The sequence below is a fragment of the Panicum virgatum genome, chromosome 3K, assembly GCF_016808335.1.
Source record: "Panicum virgatum strain AP13 chromosome 3K, P.virgatum_v5, whole genome shotgun sequence".
NCBI lineage: Eukaryota > Viridiplantae > Streptophyta > Magnoliopsida > Poales > Poaceae > Panicum > Panicum virgatum.
Genome location: NC_053138.1, coordinates 9920132 through 9948085, shown reverse-complemented (window position 1 = coordinate 9948085; position 27954 = coordinate 9920132). Strand labels below are relative to the sequence as shown.

At 46.7% G+C, this 27954-nt stretch overlaps 4 protein-coding genes across 4 annotated transcripts; 1 reads left to right on the top strand and 3 right to left on the bottom strand.

The window, feature by feature from the left end:
- Positions 1-11: 11 nt before the first annotated feature.
- LOC120697443 (probable serine/threonine-protein phosphatase 2A regulatory subunit B'' subunit TON2) lies at positions 12-5339 on the bottom strand. The gene is made up of 12 exons (XM_039980691.1): positions 5032-5339; positions 4266-4357; positions 3775-3837; positions 3546-3644; positions 3186-3344; positions 2835-2906; positions 2587-2719; positions 2429-2493; positions 2205-2280; positions 1961-2062; positions 1633-1825; positions 12-580 (listed from the first exon to the last, which is right to left on the bottom strand). The coding sequence occupies exons 1-12, from the start codon at positions 5198-5200 to the stop codon at positions 340-342; spliced, it is 1464 nt and encodes a 487-aa protein (XP_039836625.1). The 5' UTR covers positions 5201-5339; the 3' UTR covers positions 12-339.
- Positions 5340-8685: 3346 nt separating this feature from the next.
- LOC120697441 (cullin-1-like) lies at positions 8686-15165 on the top strand. The gene is made up of 18 exons (XM_039980689.1): positions 8686-8954; positions 9095-9194; positions 10558-10743; positions 10833-10880; positions 11281-11484; positions 11566-11643; positions 11796-11885; positions 11965-12045; positions 12143-12205; positions 12492-12527; positions 12596-12682; positions 12763-12912; positions 13012-13067; positions 13182-13464; positions 13574-13717; positions 13799-14017; positions 14107-14274; positions 14687-15165. Exons 1-18 carry the CDS (start codon positions 8815-8817, stop codon positions 14786-14788), a joined length of 2235 nt encoding a protein of 744 aa, XP_039836623.1. The 5' UTR covers positions 8686-8814; the 3' UTR covers positions 14789-15165.
- Positions 15166-15622: 457 nt separating this feature from the next.
- LOC120697442 (protein O-glucosyltransferase 1-like) lies at positions 15623-17974 on the bottom strand. Its single transcript, XM_039980690.1, has 4 exons — positions 17375-17974; positions 16631-17250; positions 16219-16473; positions 15623-16103 (listed from the first exon to the last, which is right to left on the bottom strand). The coding sequence occupies exons 1-4, from the start codon at positions 17504-17506 to the stop codon at positions 15638-15640; spliced, it is 1473 nt and encodes a 490-aa protein (XP_039836624.1). The 5' UTR covers positions 17507-17974; the 3' UTR covers positions 15623-15637.
- Positions 17975-20486: 2512 nt separating this feature from the next.
- Positions 20487-22074, bottom strand: LOC120697440 (1-aminocyclopropane-1-carboxylate oxidase-like). The gene is made up of 2 exons (XM_039980688.1): positions 21699-22074; positions 20487-21578 (listed from the first exon to the last, which is right to left on the bottom strand). Exons 1-2 carry the CDS (start codon positions 21798-21800, stop codon positions 20751-20753), a joined length of 930 nt encoding a protein of 309 aa, XP_039836622.1. The 5' UTR covers positions 21801-22074; the 3' UTR covers positions 20487-20750.
- Positions 22075-27954: the final 5880 nt, after the last annotated feature.

The window sequence follows — 27954 nt, the reverse complement described above, 5'->3', positions numbered from 1 at the left end:
AACCCAGAGGCTTGTACGAACAGAACACGTCGTATTACTTATAGGCATACATGCGCAAAGCGAATTAAGAATATCGCGATTGGTGTAATTCAGATGTACATACAATCAGGCCCTCTAGGCATAGTGTCCAGACGTCAGTATGGCCAAATGAGACTAGCCTCAACATATTCCAAAGATCGCTACAGCACACTTACAACAAGTTACGGGAACTGGTAGGAAATGGTCCAGTACACTAAGTTACAGTAACAGATACGGCGGTGGAGGCAGTTGTGACTTGCGAGAACGTTGGGACTGCGAGGCACGGGATAGGATTACTTGGCAATTGGCTTCTGGAGAAACTCATGCCTCTTCCACTTGCTCTTCCTCTTCCTGGAGAAGGTTCTCCCTGTTGTCATGGGCCCAGAAGCCACGCACATCTATAAGCATGCTGGCGATAGTCCCGCCTTGCTTGCATGAAAGAAGATCTTGTAGCGAGATCCTGAGAGGATCTGCTGGCTTCACCATGTCCCAGATTTCGTCCCTCACATCTTCAATGCAAAGCTCATAGTTCCCACCCTCAATCCATTTCTGGTGTACATCTCTGGAAACATGAATGAGGTTACATGAGAAAAAATGAACGATCAAACTACACAGAACACGGCCCACTGATCTCAATGGGGAACAAGACCATAGAATAGGTTCGATTGAAAAGACTCAACTAGCATGGTGTTGATTAGAATTTAGAGCACTACGTGCAAGCCTGTATTTTAAAGACTAGCGAGAAGTATTAAGATATGAGATCAAATTTATTAGTTGGTTAACCTGTTTATTGCGTATCTTATAGTCTCAGCTATAACAGTCGGAACCATTTTAATGAAAAATATCAAAATAAAATATTACTGAATTTAATAAAATTCGTGTAGTGTAACTAATTATATTGCAGAAAGCAACCATACAGCCCCTGTACCGGGATAATATTTGTCACATTTCTTGCCTAACAGGTAACGGCAGTGCAAGTGTGCAACTGGTGAGTACAACATACTAGAGAATGCCTTGTGGATGCAAAGGGGGGGAAAGGTACATAACAGCATCTGGTGGTTGAGAAATTAAGCATTGAAGTAAACTAATATCCTGCCTGTTAAGGCTAGCAGAACAGTCTAAGGCGGCGGCCGTCGGGTGCGCGGGCGAACGGCGGCGTCGGGGTGGGAGGAGACGAGGGATAAGGTGGATAAGGTGGGGCTGGGCCAACTTTAAGGTGGATAAGGTGGGCTGGGCTGTTTTTATGGGCCTTTCTATGCATCTCTATAGCTGTAGTCTTCTATTTGTTTTCTTTTTTTGTGAGGTAATACGTGTATATACGTGTATTTGTGAAACGCCTAGGAAAACACCTAGGAGCGCCTAGGAACGAGTACTCCCGACTAGGCGCTAGGCAATGGGTCAGCGCCTAGATTCCGCCTAGCGCCTAGCTGAACTTTGACTATTGAACACGAAATTCTTTTTTTATTACTATACATGCAGCCACATAATGATCAGAGGATTACTTCATGTAGTTTAAATGTTTAATGTGTCCTTTTCTCCTATTTGAGGCTCCGCAAAAATACAAATGACAAAGCAGAGTATAGCATGGGAGCAAGTTTCGCCTTGCATACATACCTAAACAGAGTATGGATATCTGCAGTCGTGAGGAACCCCCTTCCATTCAGATCAAGGCATCTAAATAAATATGTCAAGCCTTCAGGGGTATCTTTGTTTTCTAGAGCCAAAACAAAATCAAGGAAGCTTTCGAAATCCATCTCACGACTGTTTCCACCTCCAACTTTGCTCCGGCGGACATGCTCATCAAAAACTGAAATACACAGCCACATCGTTGTTATGCATTCATGAATAAATTCTTAAAGGGGATCATGATCAATGGCTAAATATATACAAGTTTTGAGACAGCAATAACAAAAGATACATTAGAACAGTGGCAGATTTTAACCTCTTTCAATGAAAATCTCAGTCAACGTGCCATCTGCATATTCTTTGAGCTCTTGTTTGCTCAGGGTACCATTTTGGTCCTTATCCAGTGCAAGAAACATATCTGCACAAACATAAGGAAAAATCAAACACGGACGTCCATTGTTCCATTGTATCTAGGTAAAAATATTTTTTCTATTGCAATGCTCTCTGTGTGTTTGGGAGTGGTGGGGGATAAGTATATATGAGAATTCCAGCTGACATACCACATATGCGCTGAGCTGAAGTTAAGGAAAACCAATTTTCTGCCTGCTCGGTGTCAGTTACCTCTTCCTCGCTTTCCTAAAAATATCAGTGATGAGAATCAGCCATCGGAGTATGCAAATCACGAAAATCATGAGATTACTGATTAAGCAACAGAATTACACTTAACAGTACAGATACTCAAGTCAAGTTCCCACATTGAACAGTGCCAGTATTAAAAATTTACCTGATGTAGTTCCATTAGCTCCTGGAGACAATTGCTCAGCAAGACTTTCTTTATGCATGCTTTCCCTGCAAGAATAAATGGTACATTATGATATAGGAAGTTAATCTCATAATGCTGTTTTGGATGTAAATCCACTATAAGTCTAGTTTTTTTTATACCTCGTCTGTGTGGATCACAGAAGAAAAAGAACTTGCGTGCAGCTATGCGGCAGTACATTTGAACAAATTGGGTGGGCATGTCACGCAATTGTGCCAAATTGGGGATGAGTCCTCTTATATATGCCTCCATTTCCTACGAAAATAAATAAGTCCTCATAAGCATGTCTCCTCTTCCTATGAAAATAATTAAGGTGTGAAGAACACTTCTAGGTGTAAACTCTCATCAACATGTGCTGGAGTGTCCATACATGAGGCTGAAGGAAACCATCAGAATCTTCATCGAGTTCACTCATGTCAATTCTTGCTTGAGTAAGAGAGACCTGCAGAAGCACCAAAAAAGATGATAAATAGAGGAGTATAGGACCATAATAATTTGCAAATAAGATTGACAATTTATTTAAACAAGCTGGTCAAATAATGAAGTGGACCAGCTGTTTGACCAAAAAACTTCAGATCAGGATATAGAACAGCAATGCTAACAATGTGGGTTTACAATACTCACAATCTATTAGATATTTAAGAACAAAATGAAGCGCATGGGAGTATGGGACAAAATTTGCTGGCAATTTTAATTGCTTTTTCTTGTGGAAATAAATTACCGTCCGCATAACGTAGAGATAAAATGGTAGGATGGCAATCCTCCCAGAATCATCCTTCTCAAACTTCATAAAGTTTGAAGGGCTGAAGAAACGTTTGCATTTCTGACCAATCTGCTCCGTGCAGACTGTGGCTATATGGCAGAAGTCTTCATAATTCATCTGTAGTATTCCAGGAATAATAAGTAAAGAAGATAATAACAAAAGGCAGTGCCACATAAACAGCTAAAGAAACATAAATGGAGATCATTCATGTAACAAATGCAACAAGAACCAGTATGCCTATATTAGACAATTCAACAGGAACTAGCATTGTGGAAGTGGATATGGTGTAAGAATTCATGTATGAGCAAAGAGTATTACCTTTTCAGCACCAGTAGCATCATCAATAACACAATTTTCTCTTAGACAAACCCACATGGCATCAAGATCGTCAGCATTCAACAGAAGTTCTGATTGTTTCTGTAATTGGTTTTGAATGACCCCCATAAGGCATAAGTCATGAGAAGGAAAATGCCAACAAAAAGAAAGCTTCCAAAGTCCAAACAAAGACATGGCATGTCTCCAAATCAAAAGAATGGTCGAACATTACCTTCAGAAACCTGTACTTGGCCAACCTCTGAACTCTAGAGCTAATGGATCCTTCTTCAGGTTTCTGGATAAAAACAGGGTATCAGTTTAGAATCTACAGCTACTGTGCTAGATTACAGAATCAAACTGAGCTCAGGGAACCCAAAAAATAATTGCCATCCTCTATGTATGCAGATAGAGCTGCTAATGCTGTTTTTAAGTTGCACTCCAAATCCTATCTTAAGAGCACAACAAGAAAAAAAAACTAGAATGATCTCTGTCCATTTCCTATGCAGCTAGAGCTGCTAATGCTGTATTTTAAGTTACACCGCAAATTTTATCCTGAAGAGTACACTGTACAACAAGGAAAAAAAACTATAATGACCTCTGTCTATTGACATGCAACTAGGGCTGTTAATGCCGTATTTTTAAGTTAGTGCATATTTTATCTTCAGAGTACAGCAAGAAAAAAACGAAAATGATCTTTGTCCATTGAAGAAACTGAATTGTCACCTTCTTGTAAAAACTTGGGATGGAACCAGCTTCAGCACTCTTTCGCTGCCGCTCCTTGAAGATCTCCAACAATATCCTCTTTGTTTCCAGTTCTGTATATGTTTAAAACAAATCATGAGCTTAGTGTTGCCACAATGAGAAATGCATAGGTTGATTAACAAGCAACTACTGTAGTCTAGCATTCTATTTCGAGCTTGTTTCCACTAGCTAGTTTTTCACTCTTTTTGTATCACTTTCCCATGCCCACGAGTAAGGAGCTACCGATACTGCAGAAAATGTGTTATATTACAAAGAAGCGTGTTCTAGACTTCTAGTTCTGGGTCCATGCACATGGACAGAGAAGTACTGGCACTAACCACTATCCTGAGGCCTTGTAATCAGTCCAATTATCAAACTACGAGTATAGGCGCAAGCTCAAAAGGTACAGGTTCAAAATCCATTGCCTCGCCAAACCATCATTACCTCTTGATAAAGCACCATTTCCTTTGCAAATAAATCTCCACCAGAATCCACAACTGCAAATCAATACCCAACTTTTTTTTTCTAGAACACACTGCATTACATCGCCATACAACCTATGGCACATAGATCTCATCCTCGTCGCAGAACTGACACCCAGTAACTCCCTTCATACCGTACACATTTTAATTAGGAAGCATGTAAACCCTAGTCCCATCACCAGTTCACCACACCGAACCCTAAGCGCACAGCTCCGACCAAGCCTAGCGCAGCGACAAAGGGAGTAGCATAAGCGAGAGGCACTAACCCATGAGGGCCTCGGATCCGAGGCCGGCGCCCGTGCCAACGAAGCGGCGGAGATTGCGGACCCACGGCATCGACGAGGCCGGCGGGATCCGCCTCCCGGCGGGCGCCGTCACCGCTGAGGAGGCCCCGTCGCCGCCGGCGTCCGCGCCGTCGCCGGAGGCGGTGCTCATCGCGGCCGCGCCGGTGGATCGGGGAGCGCGCGCGGGGAGTGACCGCGTCCGGCCGGTGGCAAACGCGGCTTGGGTTGGGGTTGGTGGGTGGGCTCCGTCACAGTTACCGTCACTCCGGTTGTGAGTGGAACACAGGAAAGTGTCGAACAGATCAACAGAACATTATTCGAATTTTATTTGGGTTTTAAAATTTCAAATTTGTCCATTTTGCGTAACATTGGTTATTTAATCAAGCTGTACAAAAAAAAAATCTGACTCTCCCAGCGTATGTTGAAAATTATTTTGATGAGGACCCTCATCCTTCGGTGACGCTAACTTTGAATCAGCGTGATAAGCTATACACACATATAAGATAAACAATAACTAAAACATTTTTCATTCCTGTCAATTTTTACACAACTCCAAATACAAATTACGCGGGTTTGAGTATATCAATATTAAGTGACTTGGCTTCGTATTTGCTTAAAACATGTAGCTTCATAATACATTTTAAGTTCAACCTAGATACTCTCTTTACTCCGTTCTGGCGGACATTGATGGGGTTCGACTTTGGCATCCCACAATTACCTTGGAGTCCTTTTTTTTTGAGTAAATGTCACTGGCGGTCCCCAAACTTGTGCCGAGATTTCAAGTAGGTCCCGGTACTCTCAAAATGCACATCTAGGTCCCTGAACTTGTCCCGACTTCTCATCCCGGTCCCGGTACTCTCAAAATGCACGTCTAGGTCCCTGAACTTGCTAATCCATTTCATATAGGTCCAAATTTCCATAACATGCTCTCCAAACAGTACGATTAAGTGAACTAACAGGTGGGCAGGTGGGGCCCATATGGCAGTCACAGCGTCATCGATCAGAGCGTGTACAGCCCCTGACTAAAAGAACTGAAGAGAGAATGAGTAGTGTTAGCTTAGCTCTACTCAATGTTCAATAGCTGACAACATTCAGCAACGTCCTATTGGCTATTGCTGAATGTTGCTGAATGGTGTCAGCTATTGAACATTGAGTAGAGCTAAGCTAACACTACTCATTCTCTCTTCAGTTCTTTTAGTCAGGGGCTGTACACGCTCTGATCGATGACGCTGTGACTGCCATATGGGCCCCACCTGTTAGTTCACTTAATCGTACTGTTTGGGGAGCATGTTATGGAGATTTGGACCTATATGAAATGGATTAGCAAGTTCAGGGACCTAGATGTGTATTTTGAGAGTACCGGGACCGGGATGAGAACTCGGGACAAGTTCAGGGACCTAGATGTGCATTTTGAGAGTACCGGGACCTACTTGAAATCTCGGGACAAATTTGGGGACCGCCAGTGAAATTTACTCTTTTTTTTTCTAATGTTTCGAATTCCACTTGAAGCTAACTATCCTTACTTGTATATTAGTCTTTTTTTTTCTAATGTTTCGAATTCCACTTGAAGCTAACTATCCTTACTTGTATATTAGTCTTAACCATTTTTGTAGTTGTTTATTATTTGTATACTACTTGATATCAAGCACTCCACTCGTACCGTGTGTTTGGTTGGGAGAAGGAGTCCAACCCGGATGGGTCGAACCTCTTTTTGGAGTGTTTGGATGGAGGCAGCAGGGGACGGAGTGGACCTAGAGAGGTATATTCGGTGGAGATGCGGGTTGGCTCTGCCCCACGAAATTTGACGGACGAGTTGGCTCCGCTCCGCTCTGACGCGGCGTCTCTCTCCCGTCACTGCCCCATCTCTCTCCCGTCTCTCCTCTGCTGCCCCATGCCCCCATCTCTCCAGCCCATCGCGCGCTCCCGCCGCGGCCCGCTCGCCCAGCGCTGCCCCCCAGCCCGCCGCGGCACGCGCGCCCGCCGTGGCCGCCGTGCACGGACCCCGCCACGCCGTGCTCGCGCCTGCGCCGTTGGGGAGAAGGGCGAGGCTGAGCCTCTGCGCCGCCGGGGGAGGAGGGCGATGTCCGCCGCCGCCGCGCCGCCGGGGGAGAAGGGCACCGCTGCCGGGGAGGGCCGAGGCCGCGCCCCCTCCACGACGAGGGCCAAGGCCGGCAGCGGCGGATCCGGCCCCACCCCGCCGTGCTCCCTCCACGCCAAGGCTCGGGGCAACGCCGAGAAGGCCGCCAGCGGCGGATCCGGCTCCGCCCCGGCGCCCCTCCTCCACGCTCCAGGCCATGCCGCGGATGGGGCCGGCGGGCCGAGCGCGCGGCGGCCGGCGGCAGCTCGGCCCCATGGCGGCGAGCTTCGCGGAGGGGCCTGCACAGCAAGGGGGGGAGGCCGGATGAGCACCGGAACGGGTCCAGGAAGGCGAGGGCAGGCAGTGGCTGCGAGGAATCGAAGGAAAACTCACCGGAGGAGGGGGATTTTGCGGCGGCCGGAGTTGGGGAAGAACACGCTGTGGCTCGCGCCTTCCTGGAGGAAGAAGAAAGGAGGAAACGGAGAGAGGAGAATGACACGTGGGACTCACTAACGGAGTGAATCTCACATCCATTTCATATCCCAATTCCTCCAACCAAACAAAAATTAAGGGTTGGAGCCAATCCATTCCAACAAAGCCAACCAAACATGAGGAGGGTTAAAGTCATCCCTAAAATCTGGGTTGGAGTGGCTCCCAACCCGCAACCAAACACACGGGTAGGTAATTGTAGAAGAGAGTTCCGTTCTTGTATTTATGACCATATTATCCTATTCAAATTTCGATGCACTCACTGTGATAAATATACTTAATAAAAAGAGGTACAAGTAGATATCTAATGAGTAATGATAGTTCATCTCAATATTAGTTCATCTGTATAGATTTTCTTTTCTTTTAAAATAATAAATAAGTTATGAGCAACTTAAATAAACCTTCGACCACATATAATTTTTTTTCAAAAAATATCTCTCTTTTCTTTTCCTAATGTTTTAAAAACTAACTATAAACAGAAAATAAAGTTTTTTTTCTGAAAGAGATAAAAAATAAAAAATAAAATGAAAAATATGGTACTATTAGTATGGGTGTAGAAACTTATTGATCTGGTTTTCGCGATATGGATGGGCACATATAATTTCTTAGGAAAAATGTTCATTGCCAAGACGACGCACGTGAAACTTTTTAAGAAAAATGCTCGTGATGAATACTTGTCCATTTAATCATTAAAGTTCAATGGTTCAAAATAGAATTTTTAGAAAAAAATTGAAAGGCTACATTCCGGAACACGAGTTCATGTTCACGGAGATTTTCGCTTTCTCACGGTCCACTTCAATTTCTTCGTCGATTTATTATCCTCGAATCTGAGTCGTGATTGGAAATAATTATACAGTACTGCTACGCGACAAATTAAAATCGTCCGCCCTCGTCATCCGGACCGTCCACGCCGCGATCGTACGGCGGCCACGAACCACGCGGCGAGACGGCTATCCCACGATGCCAGCCAAGCCAAGCCAAGGCCAAAGAACCGAGCGCGCGGAGGCGGGCACCTGCGACCCGAACGGGCGGAGCCCCCCCTCCTCAAAGGCAGCTCGTCTCTCTCTCTCTCGCCTCGCGCAGACCAAGAGCCCCCCCCCCACAAAAGCGAACCAGCAAACCCCCCGCGGCGGCGCTAGGTTTTGCGGCTCCCCGCGGCAGCAGCGGCACCGCCACCGGCAGCGGCAGCGGCAGCGGCGATGGCGGGGCAGGAGCGGAGGACGATCGATCTGGAGGAGGGATGGGCCTTCATGCAGAAGGGCATCACCAAGCTGAAGAACATCCTCGAGGGCAAGCCCGAGCCGCAGTTCAGCTCCGAGGACTACATGATGCTCTACACGTACGTCTCTCTCCCCCCATGCCCCCCTCCTCCTCGGCGCCGCCGCGGCCGCTGTCTCCGCCGCGGCGGCCTCTAGGGTTTCCCCGTCTCGATCCGCTTCGATCCGGCCCTGATCTAGGGTTTTGCTCCCCTTCTCGCAGGACGATATACAACATGTGCACGCAGAAGCCGCCGCACGACTATTCGCAGCAGCTCTACGACAAGTACCGCGAGTCCTTCGAGGAGTACATCACCTCCATGGTGAGCCGCCTGTTGATTTCCCCCCTTGCTCTTGTGAATGCCCGTGTGTGACCTAGATGATCTAGCATGTGCAGTTCGGTATTAGGGTCAGATTCCCAAGTCTCAGGTGAATAAGGCAGCTCGGATGGGTTTTCTTAGCTTTTGGTGGGATTAGCGTTTGGTTGGTTGCTAAGCTTGGACGAGAACGAGCTTGATGTGTTTGGGGATGTTCCTATTTTGTTTTGGTTGGTTTGTGCTGAATAACAGATTGCCTGGATCATTAGTTGGTAGTTTCTCCTGGCTTAAGTCTTGCCGTGCTAAATAGGCTGTCGCTTGCATTAATGCAGAAATTGACATTCTGCAGTTTTGAAGGCAGTCCATCAGTTGCATTATTCATCATCTTCTGCTCTCTTGGTAGGCCAAATCTGCAGTGCAAGCAAATAGAATTTGGACACCTAGTACCAATGTTCTTAAGGCATCGCCTCGTCAAGGCGCTCAGGGAGGCCAAGGCGTCGCCAACGCCCAGCCAGAAGAGAGGAAGAGCTAGGGGAAGGAGCGACCGGGAGATGAAAGGAGGAGCAAGAAGGTTACCAGAACTAGCAAGCGACGACCTCCGCCTTCCTCATCTTCGACGGCACCAGCGCCGGCGAGATCTAGCCCCCAAGAAACTGGGGAGGTGTGAGGACTTGAAGGGGGAGCGGCTGCGGTGCTCCATTTGAGCAGCTGGAGGGGACGCCGGGGTTCGTTGCCGCAGGGTTCTGCTGCGGCTGCAGTCGATGTGCAGGGGAGCGCCGGCGGAAGGGAGGAGAGGCATGTGGGGCGGAAGGGAGGAGCGGCAGCACTGCTGCGAGGGAGGAAGAGAGGAGCGGCGCTGCTGCGAGGGAGAAGCGGCGGCAGTTCTGGATGTAGGGTTACGGGGGGTGGTCATGGGCTTGTTAGTGGGCTGGGCCTTACCTTCTCCTTGCCCCTTTCTCCCTTTTCTTTTTTCTTTTCTCATTTGTTTTGCCTGAGTATGGCGTCGCCTAGGCGAGGCGTCGCCTAGGCGTTGTGGCGGGGGCGCGCCACAGCTCGCCTCAACGCCTTAAGAACATTGCCTAGTACCCCTAAAGGTGTCTTGCATTGGGCCTAGTGTTCTGATGGCTACCTATTGCATAAGATGTCTTTGTTAGTGCTGTGGCCCTTCATACGTTTTGGCTTGGTAGTGGATTGTTTGATGATGCATCTTTGCATGACTGGAGACTGAATCTATGAATTGCGCACTGATTTTATATGACATTTTAATCCGACTCACTGTATCGTTGCATGCTATCTTTGCTATCCCCACCACTGTAATTCTGTACATTAACTTCTGAGGGTTTTCTCACTTAATTTTAACTTCGTGCAGGTACTACCTTCGTTAAGGGAGAAGCATGATGAGTTTATGTTGAGGGAGCTAGTGCAAAGGTGGTCAAACCATAAAGTCATGGTTCGGTGGCTCTCACGCTTCTTTCATTACCTTGATCGGTACTTCATCTCAAGAAGGTCACTTACCCCACTTAAAGAAGTTGGGCTTACTTGCTTCCGAGAGTTGGTAAAACAACTGTCACTTGATTCCCAGCTTCTTTTCTATGCATGAGTTTTCAATGTCCATGTCCTTATGAACTTTACTCATGGAAACAGATTTATCAAGAGATTAAAGGACAAGTAAAAGATGCAGTGATAGCTCTGGTGAGTCTTTGCATCTCTATGCTAATTCATTTAGAATTGTTTTTTAGCATAATATACTACATCCATTCCTTTTTACCTGATGAAGGACATGGCAAGGTGACCATCAATTGTTCTAAGCAATATTCCCTCGGAACCAAAAAGAATGCAATTCTAGTTTTGTCCTAAGTCAAACTATCTTAAAGCTGACCTAGTTTACAGAGAGTAGTATCAACATACCAAATAGCTATACTATAAATATATATTTCATGATCAATCTAATTTTTAAATTTATTGAAAATATACTCATGACCAAACTGCTAATATATCAGTTTATAATTTTTCAGTGCGCACATCCCTAAGCGTCATCAAATTTAGAACTCAGGGAGTGACCTGATGTGATGCTTCTATATTTTTTCAACAGATAGACAAAGAGCGTGAAGGTGAACAGATTGACAGGGCTTTATTGAAGAATGTCTTGGACATATTTGTTGAAATTGGGCTGGGTCAAATGGATTGTTACGAGAATGACTTTGAAGACTTCTTGCTTAAGGATACTACAGAGTACTACTCTGTCAAGGCTCAAAGTTGGATCCTTGAGGACTCCTGTCCAGATTATATGATCAAGGTACCTTTAGTTGAGAAGGTCACTGTCTGCTCCTATATTTATGCATGACTGTTTCTTTATGGATTGTGCCTCTTTCATTAGGCTGAGGAGTGTTTGAAGCGGGAGAAGGAGCGAGTTGGTCACTATTTGCATATTAGCAGTGAACAGAAGTTATTGGAGGTCTGTTGAAAGTTGCTGTTCCAATTTTAATGTTTCTTGGTTAATATTTTATATTTACTTAAAGTATTTCAGAATATTGCAATCTTTCTTGAATAATGCTACACATATTCCCTACATGACCTTTATATTGTTATAATTTTGGATTTTCACAGAAAGTGCAAAATGAATTGCTTGCTCAATATGCAACTCCGCTGTTGGAGAAAGAGCATTCTGGATGTTCTGCTTTGCTTCGTGATGATAAGGTTTGATTAGAAACATAATCTATTGTTTAAGGAATGCATTTCTTATTTCCTAACAACATTCACACCTCTATTGCTGCAGGTTGAGGATCTTTCTAGGATGTACAGGCTCTTCTCCAAAATCACCCGTGGCCTGGAACCTATTTCTAATATGTTCAAAACGGTACTTGCTTTGCAGGGTGTCTCAATTCTCTTTTACCTCCCTCATTTGTATTCTTTAAATCTTTGCAGTTCTGATTGATTTTTTTTTTTGTCTTCAGCATGTCACGAATGAGGGTACAGCCTTGGTCAAGCAAGCAGAAGATTCTGCTAGTAGTAAGAAGGTGCGGTATTTCTTCATCTAATTAATTATTTGTTTCCTCTGAGCAGTTTATGATTCATATGGCAACATCAAGTTGTGTCAGTTAACTCCAGAAGTCCATGTTAATAGTTTGTGCCACATACAGTGATGGCAGGTTGCTAAGTGGTTCTCATTTCTCAGTCCTTGTCCTTGCATTGCAATTTTGTATTTGTTATGTTCTGCCACTGGCTGTTTGATTTTTCTTTGTTCTTTTATTACTTTTCTGAATCATCTTCCCTATTTTTTCCATCAACTCATGACATGTACAGCCAGAGAAGAAGGATATGGTTGGCATGCAGGAACAGGTGTGTATCTTGATTGTTCTCTGCTTCTATTTTGTTTTATGCCCTCTTACGCTTATTCTTGCTTTTAGGTCTTTGTGTGGAAAATCATCGAGTTGCATGACAAATATGTGGCTTATGTGACAGATTGTTTCCAGGGCCATACACTCTTCCATAAGGTCTGTCAACTAATCCGCCCTCATTTCATTTTGCTATTGCCACAAAATTGTAAATAGTGCCTTAAATATTTCTACTACAGGCACTTAAAGAAGCCTTTGAGGTCTTCTGTAACAAGGGTGTCTCTGGTAGTTCGAGTGCTGAATTGCTGGCTACCTTCTGTGACAATATTCTGAAGAAAGGCTGCAGTGAAAAGCTCAGTGACGAAGCCATTGAAGACGCCCTTGAGAAGGTATCTGTTTCTTTTTGCTGGTAATAAATTATGTGCGGCAACTTCACATGGTTTAGTATCTTGAAAAAAAACTTAACATGTGTTGTGACTGGTTTCTAGGTGGTGAGATTGCTGGCTTACATTAGTGATAAAGATCTCTTTGCTGAGTTCTATAGGTAAGCACCTGTAATCCTGAATGGTATTTTCAATGACATCGGGTACCATGTGTAGGGAAATCTTTTGCCATTTGGAACTTTTTTTAATGTTTTGTATTGTGAACTGTCTTGCAGGAAGAAACTTGCAAGAAGATTGCTTTTTGACAAAAGTGCCAATGACGAACATGAGAGAAGCATCCTGACAAAGCTCAAGCAACAGTGTGGGGGCCAGTTTACTTCAAAAATGGAGGGCATGGTTACAGACCTCACCGTCGCCAGAGATCATCAAACTAAATTTGAAGAGTTTGTAGCTGGACATCCGGAGTTGAATCCTGGGATAGACTTGGCTGTTACTGTTTTGACAACAGGATTCTGGCCAAGCTACAAAACCTTTGATATAAATCTTCCTGCTGAGATGGTAAGTTCGCTGTTTGGTCACTTCAAGAGCACCATCACATTCGTATCATGGAGCATGTTGCTCAATGTAGTTATTTGAAAATATTTATATATTTGTCAATGGTTTTTAGGTGAAATGTGTAGAGGTTTTCAAGGAGTTCTACCAAACAAGAACAAAGCACAGGAAACTTACCTGGATTTATTCCTTGGGCACCTGTAACATCAATGCCAAGTTTGATGCCAAGCCTATTGAACTAATTGTTACGACATATCAGGTAAATCTTGGATCATGTCAGTGTATTAAATGGTGCTATATTAGCCTCTAACGTGATTCGATACTCCTCTCATTTTGGCAGGCTGCATTGCTACTGCTATTCAATGGAGCCGATAGGCTTAGTTATTCTGAGATTGTAACTCAACTAAACTTGTCAGATGATGATGTAGTGCGCTTGCTCCATTCACTCTCTTGTGCTAAATACAAGATTCTTAACAAAGAGCCAGCAAACAGATCCATCTCCCCCAACGATGTGTTTGAGTTCAATTCAAAATTCACCGACAGAATGAGAAGAATTAAGGTATTTCCTGCTTTCATTATTTTTTTGCTGTTTATCAAAGTTTAGTTCCTGTCATGCTCATATTACATTTCTTTTCATGCTATGTCCAGATTCCCCTCCCCCCTGTCGATGAGAAGAAAAAAGTTGTCGAAGATGTTGACAAAGATAGGAGGTATGCAATTGATGCATCAATTGTGCGCATCATGAAGAGCCGTAAAGTTATGGGTCATCAGCAGCTAGTTGCGGAATGTGTTGAGCAGCTCAGCCGTATGTTCAAGGTACTGATGTCATATCTCCTAATTGAAAAGTTGTTTATTGTTGATAGTAGCTTAGTCCTTGTATGCTAGCATGCAGCTTCTTGGTTTTCTTGAGTTACATAGGTTATTTATCTGTTGCAATTGGCATGTTTTAGCAATTTTAATTGGTGTTCTGCTGATGGTATGTTGGGTAACCTGTTGTTGCATCTGAAGTAGACATTTGCCTTTTTTTTTTTACTGAAGTTGCTTTTCGTCACATTAATGTAGATGAATGTTGTTTATCCCAGGACTCCCAACTTAGGTCTTTTACATCAACTAAGCTAGTTGTTGACTTGTTCATGGCCGTGAAATGATCTCACATAGTAGTATTTTGGCAAATACATGTTTGTGTTTTTCTCGTCCTTTTCCTTACTGGGATGATGTAATGCTGCAGCCGGACTTCAAAGCCATCAAGAAGAGGATTGAGGATCTCATCACAAGGGACTACTTGGAGCGCGACAAGGACAATGCGAACATGTACAAATACCTGGCTTGATTGGTGGTGGTTGGCAAGTCAAAACAAAGCTTCCAGACTTGCACGATACCACGGGGTGGAGCTCCTGCAGTGTCGTGGTGCCTCGACAACTTTTGCCATTATTTGCAGCACCTTTTGGACATTTCCGTGCGTGCAGCCTACCACCCAGCCACAGCACGGGCTGGCCGCATTTTGTACATTCATCGTCTAATAGGATAATCGTGTTGACATACATTAGATATATGGTGATATGAGGATAGGAGAGGTACTCCAGTACCGTCAATCGTGCCTTTTATGCCATGCTTAATATCTCTACCCCTCATCAGTTAACTGTGATGATTTGGAAGTGTTGTTTTGCTCTCTAAGAAGTGGTGCTTACTATGGCAATTCGCAATTTATTTCCCTTCTTCATTGACAATCTAAGACGGGAGCTGATTACATTTAGTGGTCATGGTAAATCAAAGTGGCAAGTTTTGGACCTGAATGCACCTGATTTTGTTTAGGATGGGTAATCAGTGCCTAACCAGCAGGCGCAGAGGGCGTGTTTCATGTTGGTACCTGGATTGCTGGAGTTGCCCTGCGTATGCTTGCTCGCGGCTAGCACAGACATATTATCATTCTGCTTCAGTGTTCGGAGTAGATCACGCAGAAAACGTTAACTTCGGAGGTGTGGCTTGGGAAATAAAAGTGCTGGAAAGGGCATTGCAATTCGCTTGCCTTTTTATGAAGTGACACCCATCCCTACATCACTTCTAGTATAGGAGTATAATCCTAAGCCCATCAGACGAACTCTTCTGCTCCGTCTCGGTCTAAATCGGTAGTAAAAATCATCTTGTTCTACCATCCCAGCAGCTCCGATCCAGCAGTGTGTCACTCCGGCGGCAGCACGCAGGGCTCCTCGGCCGCTGGCTCCGCGGCGGACGCCTCCAGGAAGTGCCTCTGCTTGTCGTCGGCGAGGCAGAGCACGGAGGCCTCGCACGCCTCCTGCGCCGTGGGCGGCGGCGCCGGGCGGAAGTCCATGAGCGCGGCGTACTCGGTGAGCAGGTGCAGCATGTAGTCGTAGATGGCGGCCATGCGCAGGTCCTGCATCAGGCGCTGGCCGCGCCGCCCCACGCGCTCGGCCTCCGCCGGGTTGGCGTTGCCCCAGTCGACGGCGTCCCGGATGGAGTCGCACATGCCCGGGCCCCGGCTCACCGGCCAGTGGTTCACCCGCGGCTCCAGGCCCCGGCTGAAGAAGTCCTCGTACTGCGGCTCGATCAGCAGCGCCATCGACCCGCACGACAGGATGTACTTGAGGCTCACCGACCACGCGAACCCCTCCGCGTAGATCTTGTACCTGCAGTGCAGACCCAATTCATTTATATATACATATAATTAAGGACGGTTGGTTGATTATATATAATATATATATATACACACATATAATTAAAGAAGAAAATATGGTTGGTTACCTGTGGGTGCACTGGGTGGAGAGCTTGGAGTGCTGGTACCCGGCGTTGGCCTCGTCGGTCCAGTTCTGGCGCATGATCTCGGCGCGCCACAGGTTGGTGTCGTTGCAGCCCAGCAGCGCCAGCCGCAGCGGCGACGCCACGTCCGGGTTGCCCTTCCAGAACGCCGTCGGCACCCGGTCCACCCATTTCGTCGCCTTGGCGCCGACCTTGATGCTCTTGAACTCACGGCTCCATGGCTCGATGTTCGTCTCCGGCCTGCATCGCCGTTTCAGTTCCATGTTTCTTTCTTTTTTTCTTATCAAAAGATTCAGTATTGTTTTAGATATTGCAGTAAGTTGACTATATATGGTTGCTGATTGCACGACGCATAAGACGAGGCGAGCAGCAGCAGAATGAATGGAGTAATCCGTACCAGCCCCAGAAGGACCAATCGGGGAAGGGGATGTCGAAGTGGTCCCTGGTGGTGCAGTACCGGAAGAGCGGCGGCGGCGGCGGCGCGGCGGGGTCGCCGGCGCCGTGCTCGGTGCGGTTCACGGCCGGCCGGTCCATGCAGTCGAACATGAGGTCCACGTCGGGCACGCGCCCGGGGTGCCGCCGCATCAGCTGCAGCAGGCTCCACACAGTGAAGAGCGCGCGGCTCTGGACGCAGGCGTAGTAGAGGTCCACGTGCAGCCGCCGCCCGCCGCCCGTGATGGTCACGCGCATGGACGCGCGCCGCCGCGCCGCCTCGAGGAGCGCGCGCGTCACGCCGCCCGCGCGCCGCCACGGCGCGAGGTCCCGGCGGATGGCCGCGAAGTAGGCCGGGCACTGCCGCCGCGGCGGCGGCACCGACGACGACGAGGCGTTGTTGGCCGCGCCCGGCTTCGGCGGCCGCGGCCGCGAGAGCGGCGGCAGGCAGGCGATGGAGGGCGCGCACCGCAGCGCCGCGCGCGCCGGCGGCCGGCCCTTGTCGTGCGGGAACGGGTGCCACGGCGTCGGCTCCAGGTTGTGCCCCAGCAGCGTCCGGGTCCGCGACAGCGCGTCGTCGTACGCCTGCGAGGAAAACACCACCCGCCGCCGTCAGCCACCACGGCGAATCCCCACGCAAGATCCGCATTGCTCGCGGTCAACGACGAGATCGATCAATCGATCGGATTGATCCGCCTGTATTAATTACCGAATGGATGACGGCGAGGACGATGACCGCGGAGAAGGCGGCGATGGCGGAGACGACGAGCGCGGACAGCGGCGGGTACCGCGCGCCTCGCCCCCGGCCGCCGCCCTCCGCCGCCGGCACGTAGCCCCCCATGCACGTGCGCGTCGCGGGTCGCCGGAGAAACTGAAGTAGCAGCTGGCGGCCGGCAGCAGTAGTTCAAGGCAATCAAGAGAGGACGACGATTAGTACGAGTACGTAATTTTCGGGCGGATTAACATGATCTTGAGCGGTTCTTGCCTCTGGGCTTCCTGAATTTTTGCAACGAACCAGTGGTACATCGAGGTATCGCCGGCCCACAGTGCTCTAGCTTTTTGTTACAGACAGGTTTGACCGACTCCTAGCGGCAAGATAACATTTTTTTTCGTCAATAATGAACTGGCAGTATTTTGTTTTTTTATAATAGGTTATTTTGAATTAGATAGCTGTATCTGCAGACTGCAGAAACCTGCAGAGGTGAATTCCACTTTAAAACAGTCGGAATTGTTAGGCCCCTTTTAGAAGTAGCCTAAATTATTGCTAACTTTCCTCTAATTAACAAAATGAGGTGCTTTTTTAGAAAATGAGTAGGCGAGAAGTTATTGATTCTTTTGGATTGATGCTTCCTACTGCTGCTGATATTCCATTTTGGAGGGAACAATCTTTTTCCAAGAAAGGACAGCAGAGATGCTCGAGCTATATTTATTTAATTATGGGCTGGGCAACTTATCTATCCAACATACTTTTAGCAAAAAATACGTCAGAATTTTTATGTATTAGTCAAAAGGAAAAAAGTACCGACAGAGAATTAAATGTTAAAGGTAGGGAAATCATGTGTTCCAGAAAATCAAATCATATCATTATGGATAGATTCAAAGTGTTGTATTTAATGCAACGGCTAGAAAAATGACAGATTTTGGGCGATAATATTTCAACAAATAAATGGATGCCCCTTCATTCATTCATTTACTACCTAGATTATTCATGTGACCCTTGTTCGTGAGTTGAGATTTACTCACTATTTGTGTCCTAGCTATCTGACAGTAAGATTCAATTTTTAATTTTAATTTTTTTGGGTTTTGGGGGGGGGGGGTGGGGGGATACTTTAGTTATCCATTCAATCAGTTTATGCAATGAATCTCTCTTTCAATCTTTTCCCTTTGGCTCTTGCATTCCCCAATTCTCTCCCTGTGGGGCTAATCCCTAAGTAACCACTTCACATACATCACAAACTATTGGTCTTTGTAAATTTGTAAACAAAGTATACGGATCCATCGGTCCATGGTTGAAGTTGTCCAAAATGCTTTTTCAATTGGTGTTTGCCACACAAAGCACTCAATGAGTTTGTTGAATCTGGATAACACTTTGCTAGCAAAGCATGAACGCTTGCATGCTGTGGACCACTCCATCCATCCACAAGGGTGTGGCTGCCCAGCACCTGAGTGGCTGCCCAGCACCTTGTGCTCCTGTCGCCGCAAGTTGCAAAAGACAGCGTCGCCGCCACATGGACTGAGACTGACTTGGATTTGCACAAATAGTAGTGGTCCTCCTAGAGTTGACAGGGTAGTCCGTCCGTCCATACGAATAGTGGTCCTCCTAGTCTATGGCACAGATATCTTTCAAGTAGGGATACAATATAAATGAATCACATTTTAATTTCATCTGAACAATAATATCATAGCTTTGGTTTTACAATCATTGTCAATTAAGTACATGAAAAAAACCCAAGAATTGGAATGCATGTGCTTAACTCTATCCTCTTACTCGTTACTCCTATGCCAATACAGATACTTGACAAACCTTTTATTTTTTTTTCTGAGATCAAAGACTTAACAAACTTGTTACTAGAGCAATATATCACCATACCATGCCACCATAGCTAACACAGTGAAACACCTCAAATACTAACCCATTATACTTAATTATTTCTTTAGGCTATTTCTCCAGCAAAACCCTACTTGAGTCCATACTCAAAAAGTAAGAGCCGATTATTAAAAAATCTATTCCAACAGACATCCTATTCCAGCCTAGGGAGGCCCCTAATTTCCCCTCCCAAGCCCCTTCTCCTAGGGACCCCTAGGGAGGCCCCTACTCCCCGCGCACGGCGGCTGCTGTCCTCCATTGAGCCCCACCGCGGCCAAGCTCCACCGGCAGGAGTTGCAGTGTTCGCGCCGGTGGAGCTTGGCTGCGGTGGGGCTCGGTGGAGGACAGCAGCGCCGTGCGTGGGGAGTAGGGGCCTCCCTAGGGGTCCCTAGGAGAAGGTGCTTGCGAGTTGGGAGGGGAAATTAGGGGCCTCCCTACGCTAGAATAGGATGTCTGTTGGAATCGGCAGCTCGCGCCGGCCCGAGCTGCAGCGCCCGCGCTGCCGCCCCGAGCTGCGGCACGCTCGCCGCCGGTCCCATGAGCGCGCCGCCGCCGCAAGCTGCTCGACATGCCTCCCCGCGGGCCCCCTTTCCCATGCGAGCTCGAGATCATGACTTGCGCAGAAGAGCTTGTCAGCGTGGCTTGTCCTCCCGTGTAGACGGCACCGCCGCCGCCGTCCGCGCCCATCCACCGAGAGCGCACAGAGTGCCTTCCCACCCACCATTCCCTGGGCTCGTATACAAGGTCATATGCAGTCACCATGCGCAAGCTCATCAGCAAGCAAGAAAGCTGAGTGGCCAGGGCGGGCGTCACGTGGCCTCCCAGAGCTGCGGCCATTGTCGGGCCCGGATGTTCGACGGGTCCGGAAGCCGGCCGATACATCACCTGCAGCCGCAGGGTGTGAAGTCTGACGGTCTCCGGTGTCCACCATCTCGGACGACCGCAAGGTGTTTGTGGAAATGCTTCTCGAGCCAACCACTCCTTGCTTGTTGACACTCCTTTCGGGTGTTGTGCTCAAATTGGAAGATGTGTCGTTGAGGATGCTACCGTCGCGCCTCTCTTGCATAGTTGGGTTTCGTTGGTTCTTGTGCTCTGCTTTTAGGTAAACAGTGTTCCCATATGCAGGGTGTGCCTTTGTATTTAAGTTCAGATAAACAATAGGAAGTTTGGATTTAAATTATTGTGTTTGAAACATTAGTTATAAATTTATTTAATTTATATGCAATGCAAATCATTTAGTATGAATTGATGTTGTATGAAATGAACAATATACAAGAGGATAAGTGGAAATAGAAGAGAGATGTAAGTAGGGGCTAAGAAGTAGGGGTTCTTGCTGGAGTTACGTGAAAAAAACATAGCCCCAAAAATAGGAAGAGCCCCTACTCATGAAGTAGGGGCCCTGTAATAGGGGCTATTGCTGGAGTTGCTCTTATTATATACCCAACAAACCAATAAACATAATTGTTTTTAATCTCACTATACTATTTTTTTTTTACTTTTAAGCCGCTGGAGATGACTTGGGCGCCTTGACGGCCTCGAACCGTGGCTCCTTGGCCTGGAACTTCTGCTGGGCGTACACGTCCATGTAGTCGCCGAAGATGTACTTGGGGTACGCCTCGCCGCTGGCAACCGCCGGCGAGATGGTGGCCTCGTTCGCCGGGTTGTAGAAGGAGGCGATGGAGCGGCGGTTGCCGTCGGGCATGGGCAGGACGCGGTGCCACGCGCTGCGGTACCGGCCATTGCTGAGCACCTCGATCTGGTCGCCGGTGTTGACGACGATGGCGCCGGCGAGCGGCTGCACGTCGGTCCACCGGCCGTCCTTGAGCACCTCGAGGCCGCCGACCTGGTCGTCCTGGAACAGCAGGATGATGCCGCCGGCGTCCGTGTGCGCGCGCAGACCGGTGATGAGGTCCGGGCGCGGGCACGGCGGGTAGTGGCTGACCTTGGTGCCGAAGAAGGGCTCGTGCCGCCCCTCGCCGGAGAAGGCGCGCTGGATGGCGCCCTTCTCCAGCCCGAGGTTCTCGTCCATGGCCTCCATCACGCGCTCCGCGAGCTTCCTGAGCTCGGCGCGGTACTCGCGCATCGTCTCCTTGAACGCCGGTGGGTCGGACGGCCACTGGTTGCCGTCGTGGATGTAGAAGATGTCCTCCCAGTCCATGTCGTCTACCGGCGTCACCGCCTCGCCGCGCCGCTCCGCCTCCACGAGCGCCTCCAGCGTGCGCACCGGCTCCGACGCCTTGAACCCAGCCTCCCGGAGGCGGTAGCACTCGGAGCACACCTTCTTGACGCGCTCAAGAAGCTCCAGCGGGATGCCATGGTTCACCAGCTGATCAAAGTAAACACAAAAAGTCCATCAGACTTAATCTAACAACAATTTAGTGCTCAGCTTTCCACTGTCCAAGAACGAATTCGATCGTGACACAGTGACATGTTTGCAAGTTTTTACCTGAAAGAATCCCCACTCCTCGCAGCCATTGGCGATCTGCGCCATGGTCTCGGCCCTCTCGGCGCCATCGAGCTTCGAGAAGTCGATCACCGGAACCACCATTGTTGGTTGTGTGTCAGTCAGGCGAAGAGGAGAGGAGATTATGTGCAAGTGTGCAACTGCAACTGAAGTGAAGTGTTGTGTGCAGTTTCTGTAGCACTAGTAGGTCTTTGATGCTTGAGTTGTAGGTTTGCAGCTGTTGGATTTGAGGTGCAGAGACCATGGATGGCACCATATATATAGTGGCGCGCCATGGATGAGCATGATAGTTTGGTCAACACAAGCATTGCAGGCATGAGGATGGAGATGAAGTCAAACCGCTCTAGCTAGATGTGATGAAGCTTCTGGGCAGTGGCGGAGCCGTTGGATGCTTGTGGCAACTTGATCTTTGCATCCCCAATTCCAAATTCGAGACATTCCAGAAGATATCCCTGTCAATGTGACTTCTGAGCTAACATCAAGCATTGAAGCACATTGCCAGCAAAGCCTTGACTCGGTCAACATGCATGAACGATGGTTCGTATCCTACTTCAATAGGAGCTGACAACAGAGAGCTAATGAGGAAAGATCATAACGGCAAAGCCACAAATAGATAGAGAAATTATTCAAAATACACAAGTTGCTAAATATATAATTTTGTAAGTTTTTCGAAAAAAAAAACTATTAAAATAGCATTATAAATCGAGAACATTTCATTATCATCGACCGACATTGAACCCCTACTTATTGTACAAATTAAAGAATTCATTTGAATCAAGACATTCATCCAGCTTAAATATCTCTGCTGCTGTTGCATCCGGTGACCCCTATTCATGACCTGCCAGCAGCATGTGAAGTAGAATTTCTTGTCTCATAGTTTTACTAGATGGCGAGCCATCACATCACATGCTACAATCTCTTCAGCCAACCTAGGCTACAGGTTAATTCTCTGACCATGTTATGGCGGCATCTTCCATGGAAAACTTGAAAGTCTTGCGCTTAATTAATTTCCATCAACAAAATGTGACCTTAAACATGGCCTTTCAGCTGCGAAGGTTCGCAAGAATAGGGGTGTCCATGGAATTCGCATAACCTTCTGTGGAAGAACCTTGTCGCCTCTTTATCCCAACGGATGGTCCTGGGTGCCTTCATGTTCTTGGGTCCTTTTTAGCAAGGAAAATGTGGGGAAAATCGCAAGAGTTGTGAGGCCGGAATTGGGTTCCTGGTTCCCGTTGGAATTGGGACTTCTCGTCTCCTTGGCTTCCTTCTCAGGGCAGTCTATGTCATTCACAGTGGACTGAATGTTTCTTTCCTCCAGTGTTTTTTCTGCTGGTGTGCCGAATAATCCATCTGCATCTTGGGACCATGGGACATTGGTCTGCCATCTCCCATGTGATGTGAGGGTGCCAAATGAAGCCTCTAATTTGTTTTCATCCCGGAAATATACGTGCCGTGCAGATCTCTGTTACACGGTTACGCCCCTGTTTAGAACGCATGATTCTCTCTCGCTCAACTCTTGAGAAGAATCAATTGTTTTCTGTAATTTTATAGTAAGTTGAACATCTTTGTTTTCCTTTTCAAAGTTACTCTCCTTTTGATTTCGTTTGACCTTAGTTTTCACAATTGTTGCTTGACCTTAATTTTTGTAGTTCTAGTGTGCCGCTCCCATTATATGGGTTTCTGAACTTAGTAGCAGTGAAATGGAGGAGATACATTCATACATCTCTTCATGGCTAATCTGGCCATCTTCACACAGTAACTTGCAATTTCCCCGCAGCAGTCAGCATCTGGTCGTCACATCACGTCCTCTGGAACAGGGAAACCTGCACAAGACTTCCTGCCGCATTTTTTAAAGGGTCAGTTGGATCCATGCCACTCCAATTTCTTGAAATTGGATCTCATGTTGAAAATCATGCCATTGAGTGGCATGATTTTCAACGTGACACCCAATTTCACGGAGTTGTGGTGGCATGAATCGAATTTTCCCTTTTTTAAATGCCATCTGTGACCGGGAAATCGAAAGGCTGGCAAATGTCTCAATCTGCTTTACTGCATAGATTGTCATGTTGAATTAGGCACTGATTAGGTAGGATTAACTAACCTACAGTACACATCATAGGATGGTTAGATGAAGTAAACAATGAAGATTAGCGGACAATCTTTAGTGTATTTCCTCCAGGGTTCTTGCTCCAGAAAACTGTCTATTTTCTCCGGTGTATTTGGACTTTTCTTCTTCTTCTCTCCATGAAGTCATTTTGACCAATGAAGATGCATATGCATGCTCGTGTGTGTTTTTTTTTGAGATAAAATGCTCGTGTGTTTTGAAAAAGTCATCTGCATACATGATCGTGTACTAATTGTGCACAGAGAAACCATGCTCGAATTAGTTGGCACTGTTTATGTACTGGTAGTGGTCATTGATATATGGCCCAAGGAACTAGCCAACGGTCGGCCACGTGGCACATGCACGAAGAACAAGCGATGGAAGGGGATTAAGGCATGCGGTTAGTCAGATGTGGATGGATGGTTAGGACTGAGAGGTTTTGGAAACGGTAAACATAGCTGAATTCTAGTCTTTCAATTCAGAGAGCAGTTTTAAGAGGCATGCAAAACATTACGATTTGATTTCCTCACATTTTTGTTGAGCGAAACAGGCATGCATGCATCTGCTGCCGTACGGCATGGTTGGTTGCCAATAGGCACCAGATCAACGGTCAGCAGTCAGCATTGCGCATGGCCGATCCACCTTATGGAATTCCTGGCCAAATCTTTGCTCCAAGTGTACCTTCAGACCACGAGCCACTGTCTTCTTCACTTTCACTTTGGCCTCTCGCTAGTACATCAATCTAGCAGGGTCCACAGTCCCCACATGATGCAACACCAATTACTACACATGCTCTGGGGCTAACTTCGTTAGTTAATAGTCTTAATTCTATAATGCAAATTTCATATGATTGGATTCATAATCAAATATATTTTACAATGATTATAAGTTTATAATCAAAAGTGATATAATATATGATAAATAAATGGTCAAAGTGTTGTTTAGAAGACCGTGTCATGTTCCACCATGCCTTATAAACAGGGAAGGAGGGAGTATGTCTTAATCTTGGTTGTCAGATTTTTCGATTCTACCGCTGAAACTTCTTTCGAAACCACCTTATTACTGAATGCAATCAATTGTTGATTGGTTTAGTTTTACTCGCACAATAATACAGCAATAATGTTCCTATCCTATGAGAAACTGCGTGAAACCTTCGTGTTCTCCGGGTATTATTTGGACGGCATATTCATTGGGTGAAAAAGACAAGCAGGTGATGGAGATGCACTAGGCCCAACCCACCTGGATCGAAAGAGGAATATGAACCAATTTTCCTGCCTATCGAAACTGGCTATATATTTGTGAGAACCGCCCAATTTGATACTATTTTAAACGAACCGCCGGTCATTATCATCCAGATGAGAGTTAACACGTGCTTGCCGGAGAGCGTGCCACGTGTTATCTCACATCTAGAGACACGAATAACCGACACGTCATAACGTCATTCATCCAAAATAATATCAAATCCGGTAGTCCCGGTATGTGCTCCAACATACGCCCAGAATCAGCATATGCACATACCGTTTACAATCGAATACATCGCCAATAATCCACAAAGAGCAGTTTTACAAAAAACAGAGTTCGAAACTTAATATTACAAGTTCAATATAGGTGGGTTTCATGCTTCACTTACAAGCCTTGGGCTCACGAAAGTCATATTAAACAGAAACGTAAAGTTTATTGCATTTACATACTCTCACGAAGCTCGGTTACGATAAGAACTTACTAAAGTAATGATGCCTTGCTCAAGGACATCACTACAGCCACCCCGACCTACTCTTCCCCCGCGTTTGGATCAGCGGGGTAGAAGTGGCCAAACACCACTTCCGGCTCACCTGCAACTAGGTTTAGAAAGCAACCTGAGTACAAAAGGTACTCGCAAGACTTACGCGATTACATAAACAAGGATTATGCAATAGCTCAAGTAAAAGCTTTAAGGTTAAGTCCTTATTGCATAAGCATGAGCTCTCTAAACTAATACCTAGTAAAATTAATTAATATTGCCCGAACCCCCCATTAAATTTTAGTAGAACATACTATGAATAACATAGTTATTCCCGACTTACTAAAATCCATTCCAACATGTCCGCACTTCTACGAGGAGTTCATGGGATAAAGAGCGTGCTCATAACCGAGAGCGCGGCAATTCGAATTGATTATAACCTTGCAAGGGTGTACTACTTTACCCACACGACGCGGGGACCATGCGACTCACCCAACCGATCACGCCGGGCAAGGGGTACTCACGTTAACCGTTTCCAACAAGGCTCGATCATTGAACCTCACATCTAGCTTACGAGTAGAGACTTAGTTCCACCAGGGACATCTCTAAACTTTCCTACACATAGGTCCACTTGGGGACACACTAAGCCTCTCTGCATAGCCCGTAGCCACGTATCTAGGACTGCATATCAATGATCAAGTCAAAGAAGGTAATTGGCTTATCTGTACCATTATATTGGATATGTGGTAGCACGGAAATGTGCTCAAAACCGACGTCATCCACGGACGGTCCTTAAACGATTCAACCGGACTATGCCCATGTGACTCAATTCTCTAGGCCCTAACATTCCACTCGAATCTCGGTATTCCCACTTCATCACCACCCAAACCGAACCAGTGCGATCAAGGATTATCGGTAAGTGTGATCCTCCAAACCATTCTTGTCTAGCGAGCAATGTAAGTATTCTAAGCAGGGCTAAGCATCTAGTCAAGTTAAGTAATTAACTAACTAACTAGTGCCAAGAACAAGTATAACAAATCAAGGAAGGACTATGCATCAAGATAGGTACAACAATGCAATACATACATACTATACATATATAGCCCAACAATACCCAGGTGTAATAGATAAACTAAATCAAATTAAATAGGTGCAAGGAATATGCTTAGCTGCTTGCCTTGGTTAACTTCGGGCTCGACCATGAACGGGATTCCGGGTTCAAGTTCAACGGACTTGGCGGGCTCCACGGGTTCGACCTCCGACGGTTCGGTCACTAAAATGCATGAATGCGATGCAGGAAATAAGAAATGAATTTAACAACAAACATAAATCATGGAAATAAATGAGCATGCAGAGAACAATACAAGGAACTCATGAAAATTGGTTTTGCAGCAAAAGCATTTTCCTATAAATAATCATAAACATATTAGTTTTCAGCCACTCTAAACAAGGTAAATCATAAAAGGCATGCAAAATTAACTAAACAAATCCAATAAAATTATCATAGAAACTAGGCATGAAAAAAAACTAAAAAACTGGTTTTACTATTTTCTCACTTTCCAGCAAAAAGTTCTATATTAAACCATTTTCGGACAGAGCATAAGAAAACAAGCTAAAACTTTGGTAAAAAGCAAGGAATCATGTGAACAAGTTGCACCAATGAAAACTACACCTCACAAGGAGTCTAACAAAATTTGGTTAGGCATTTTTCCATCAGTATACAAATAACTAAGCATTAAACTCACTTTGGCAAGATAAAACTATAGATAAATCTATAGCACGGTAACATGCAAAACAATATTTTTCTTATGTAGATCTAAGCTAGAGGAGTCCAACAAAACAAGTTTCATAATTTTTGGAGTTATACACGAATTTCTATGGATTTTACAAGATTGCTGCTCAAACACAAAACCCTAAAACGCTAGGTGCACCCGGATCCGGCCACACCCGCCAGCCAGAGGCCGACAGGTGGGTCCCACGGGCAGGCGCCCCCGGGCCAAGTCAAGGCAGGCCGGGCGGCCTTGACCCGGGGCATGCGCGCACCCACGGTGCGGCCCGCGCGCGCGGCGCGACGCGGCACCGCCGGCGAACGGCAGCACGGCGGAGGCAGGGCCGGAGCGGGCAGCGGAGGCGCGCACTGGGAGAAGGAGGTGGCGGCGAGCCTCACCGGCGGGTTGGACGGCGGGGAACGGCGGCGGACGGGCGGCGCGGCGAGCAGGGGCGGCGGCGCGGCGAGGGTGCTCGCGCGGCGGCCCTGCAGGGAAGGACAGGAGGCCGGGTTAGGGGCGAAATCGGAGGACGACGACGCGAGGAAACTCCCCATGCGAGGAATCGAGGCGGCGCTCACCGGAGATGGCGAATCGACGGCGGCAAGGAGCTCGGGCGGCGACGGCAATGGAGGGAGGAAGGAGCTA

Excerpts from the sequence above, each read along its gene's own strand:
- LOC120697440 (XM_039980688.1), bottom strand. The coding sequence starts at position 21,800 with ATGGTGGTTCCGGTGATCGACTTCTCGAAGCTCGATGGCGCCGAGAGG. Across the intron at positions 21,579-21,698 it reads AGGAGTGGGGATTCTTTCAG|CTGGTGAACCATGGCATCCC; the intron begins GTAAAAACTTGC and ends TACTTTGATCAG.
- LOC120697442 (XM_039980690.1), bottom strand. The coding sequence starts at position 17,506 with ATGGGGGGCTACGTGCCGGCGGCGGAGGGCGGCGGCCGGGGGCGAGGC. Across the intron at positions 17,251-17,374 it reads TCCTCGCCGTCATCCATTCG|GCGTACGACGACGCGCTGTC; the intron begins GTAATTAATACA and ends TTTTCCTCGCAG. Across the intron at positions 16,104-16,218 it reads TCCACCCAGTGCACCCACAG|GTACAAGATCTACGCGGAGG; the intron begins GTAACCAACCAT and ends TCTGCACTGCAG.
- LOC120697443 (XM_039980691.1), bottom strand. The coding sequence starts at position 5,200 with ATGAGCACCGCCTCCGGCGACGGCGCGGACGCCGGCGGCGACGGGGCC. Across the intron at positions 2,281-2,428 it reads AGCTAATGGAACTACATCAG|GAAAGCGAGGAAGAGGTAAC; the intron begins GTAAATTTTTAA and ends TGATATTTTTAG. Across the intron at positions 2,063-2,204 it reads TTCAGCTCAGCGCATATGTG|ATATGTTTCTTGCACTGGAT; the intron begins GTATGTCAGCTG and ends ATGTTTGTGCAG.
- LOC120697441 (XM_039980689.1), top strand. The coding sequence starts at position 8,815 with ATGGCGGGGCAGGAGCGGAGGACGATCGATCTGGAGGAGGGATGGGCC. Across the intron at positions 9,195-10,557 it reads AGGAGTACATCACCTCCATG|GTACTACCTTCGTTAAGGGA; the intron begins GTGAGCCGCCTG and ends AACTTCGTGCAG. Across the intron at positions 14,018-14,106 it reads ACAGAATGAGAAGAATTAAG|ATTCCCCTCCCCCCTGTCGA; the intron begins GTATTTCCTGCT and ends TGCTATGTCCAG.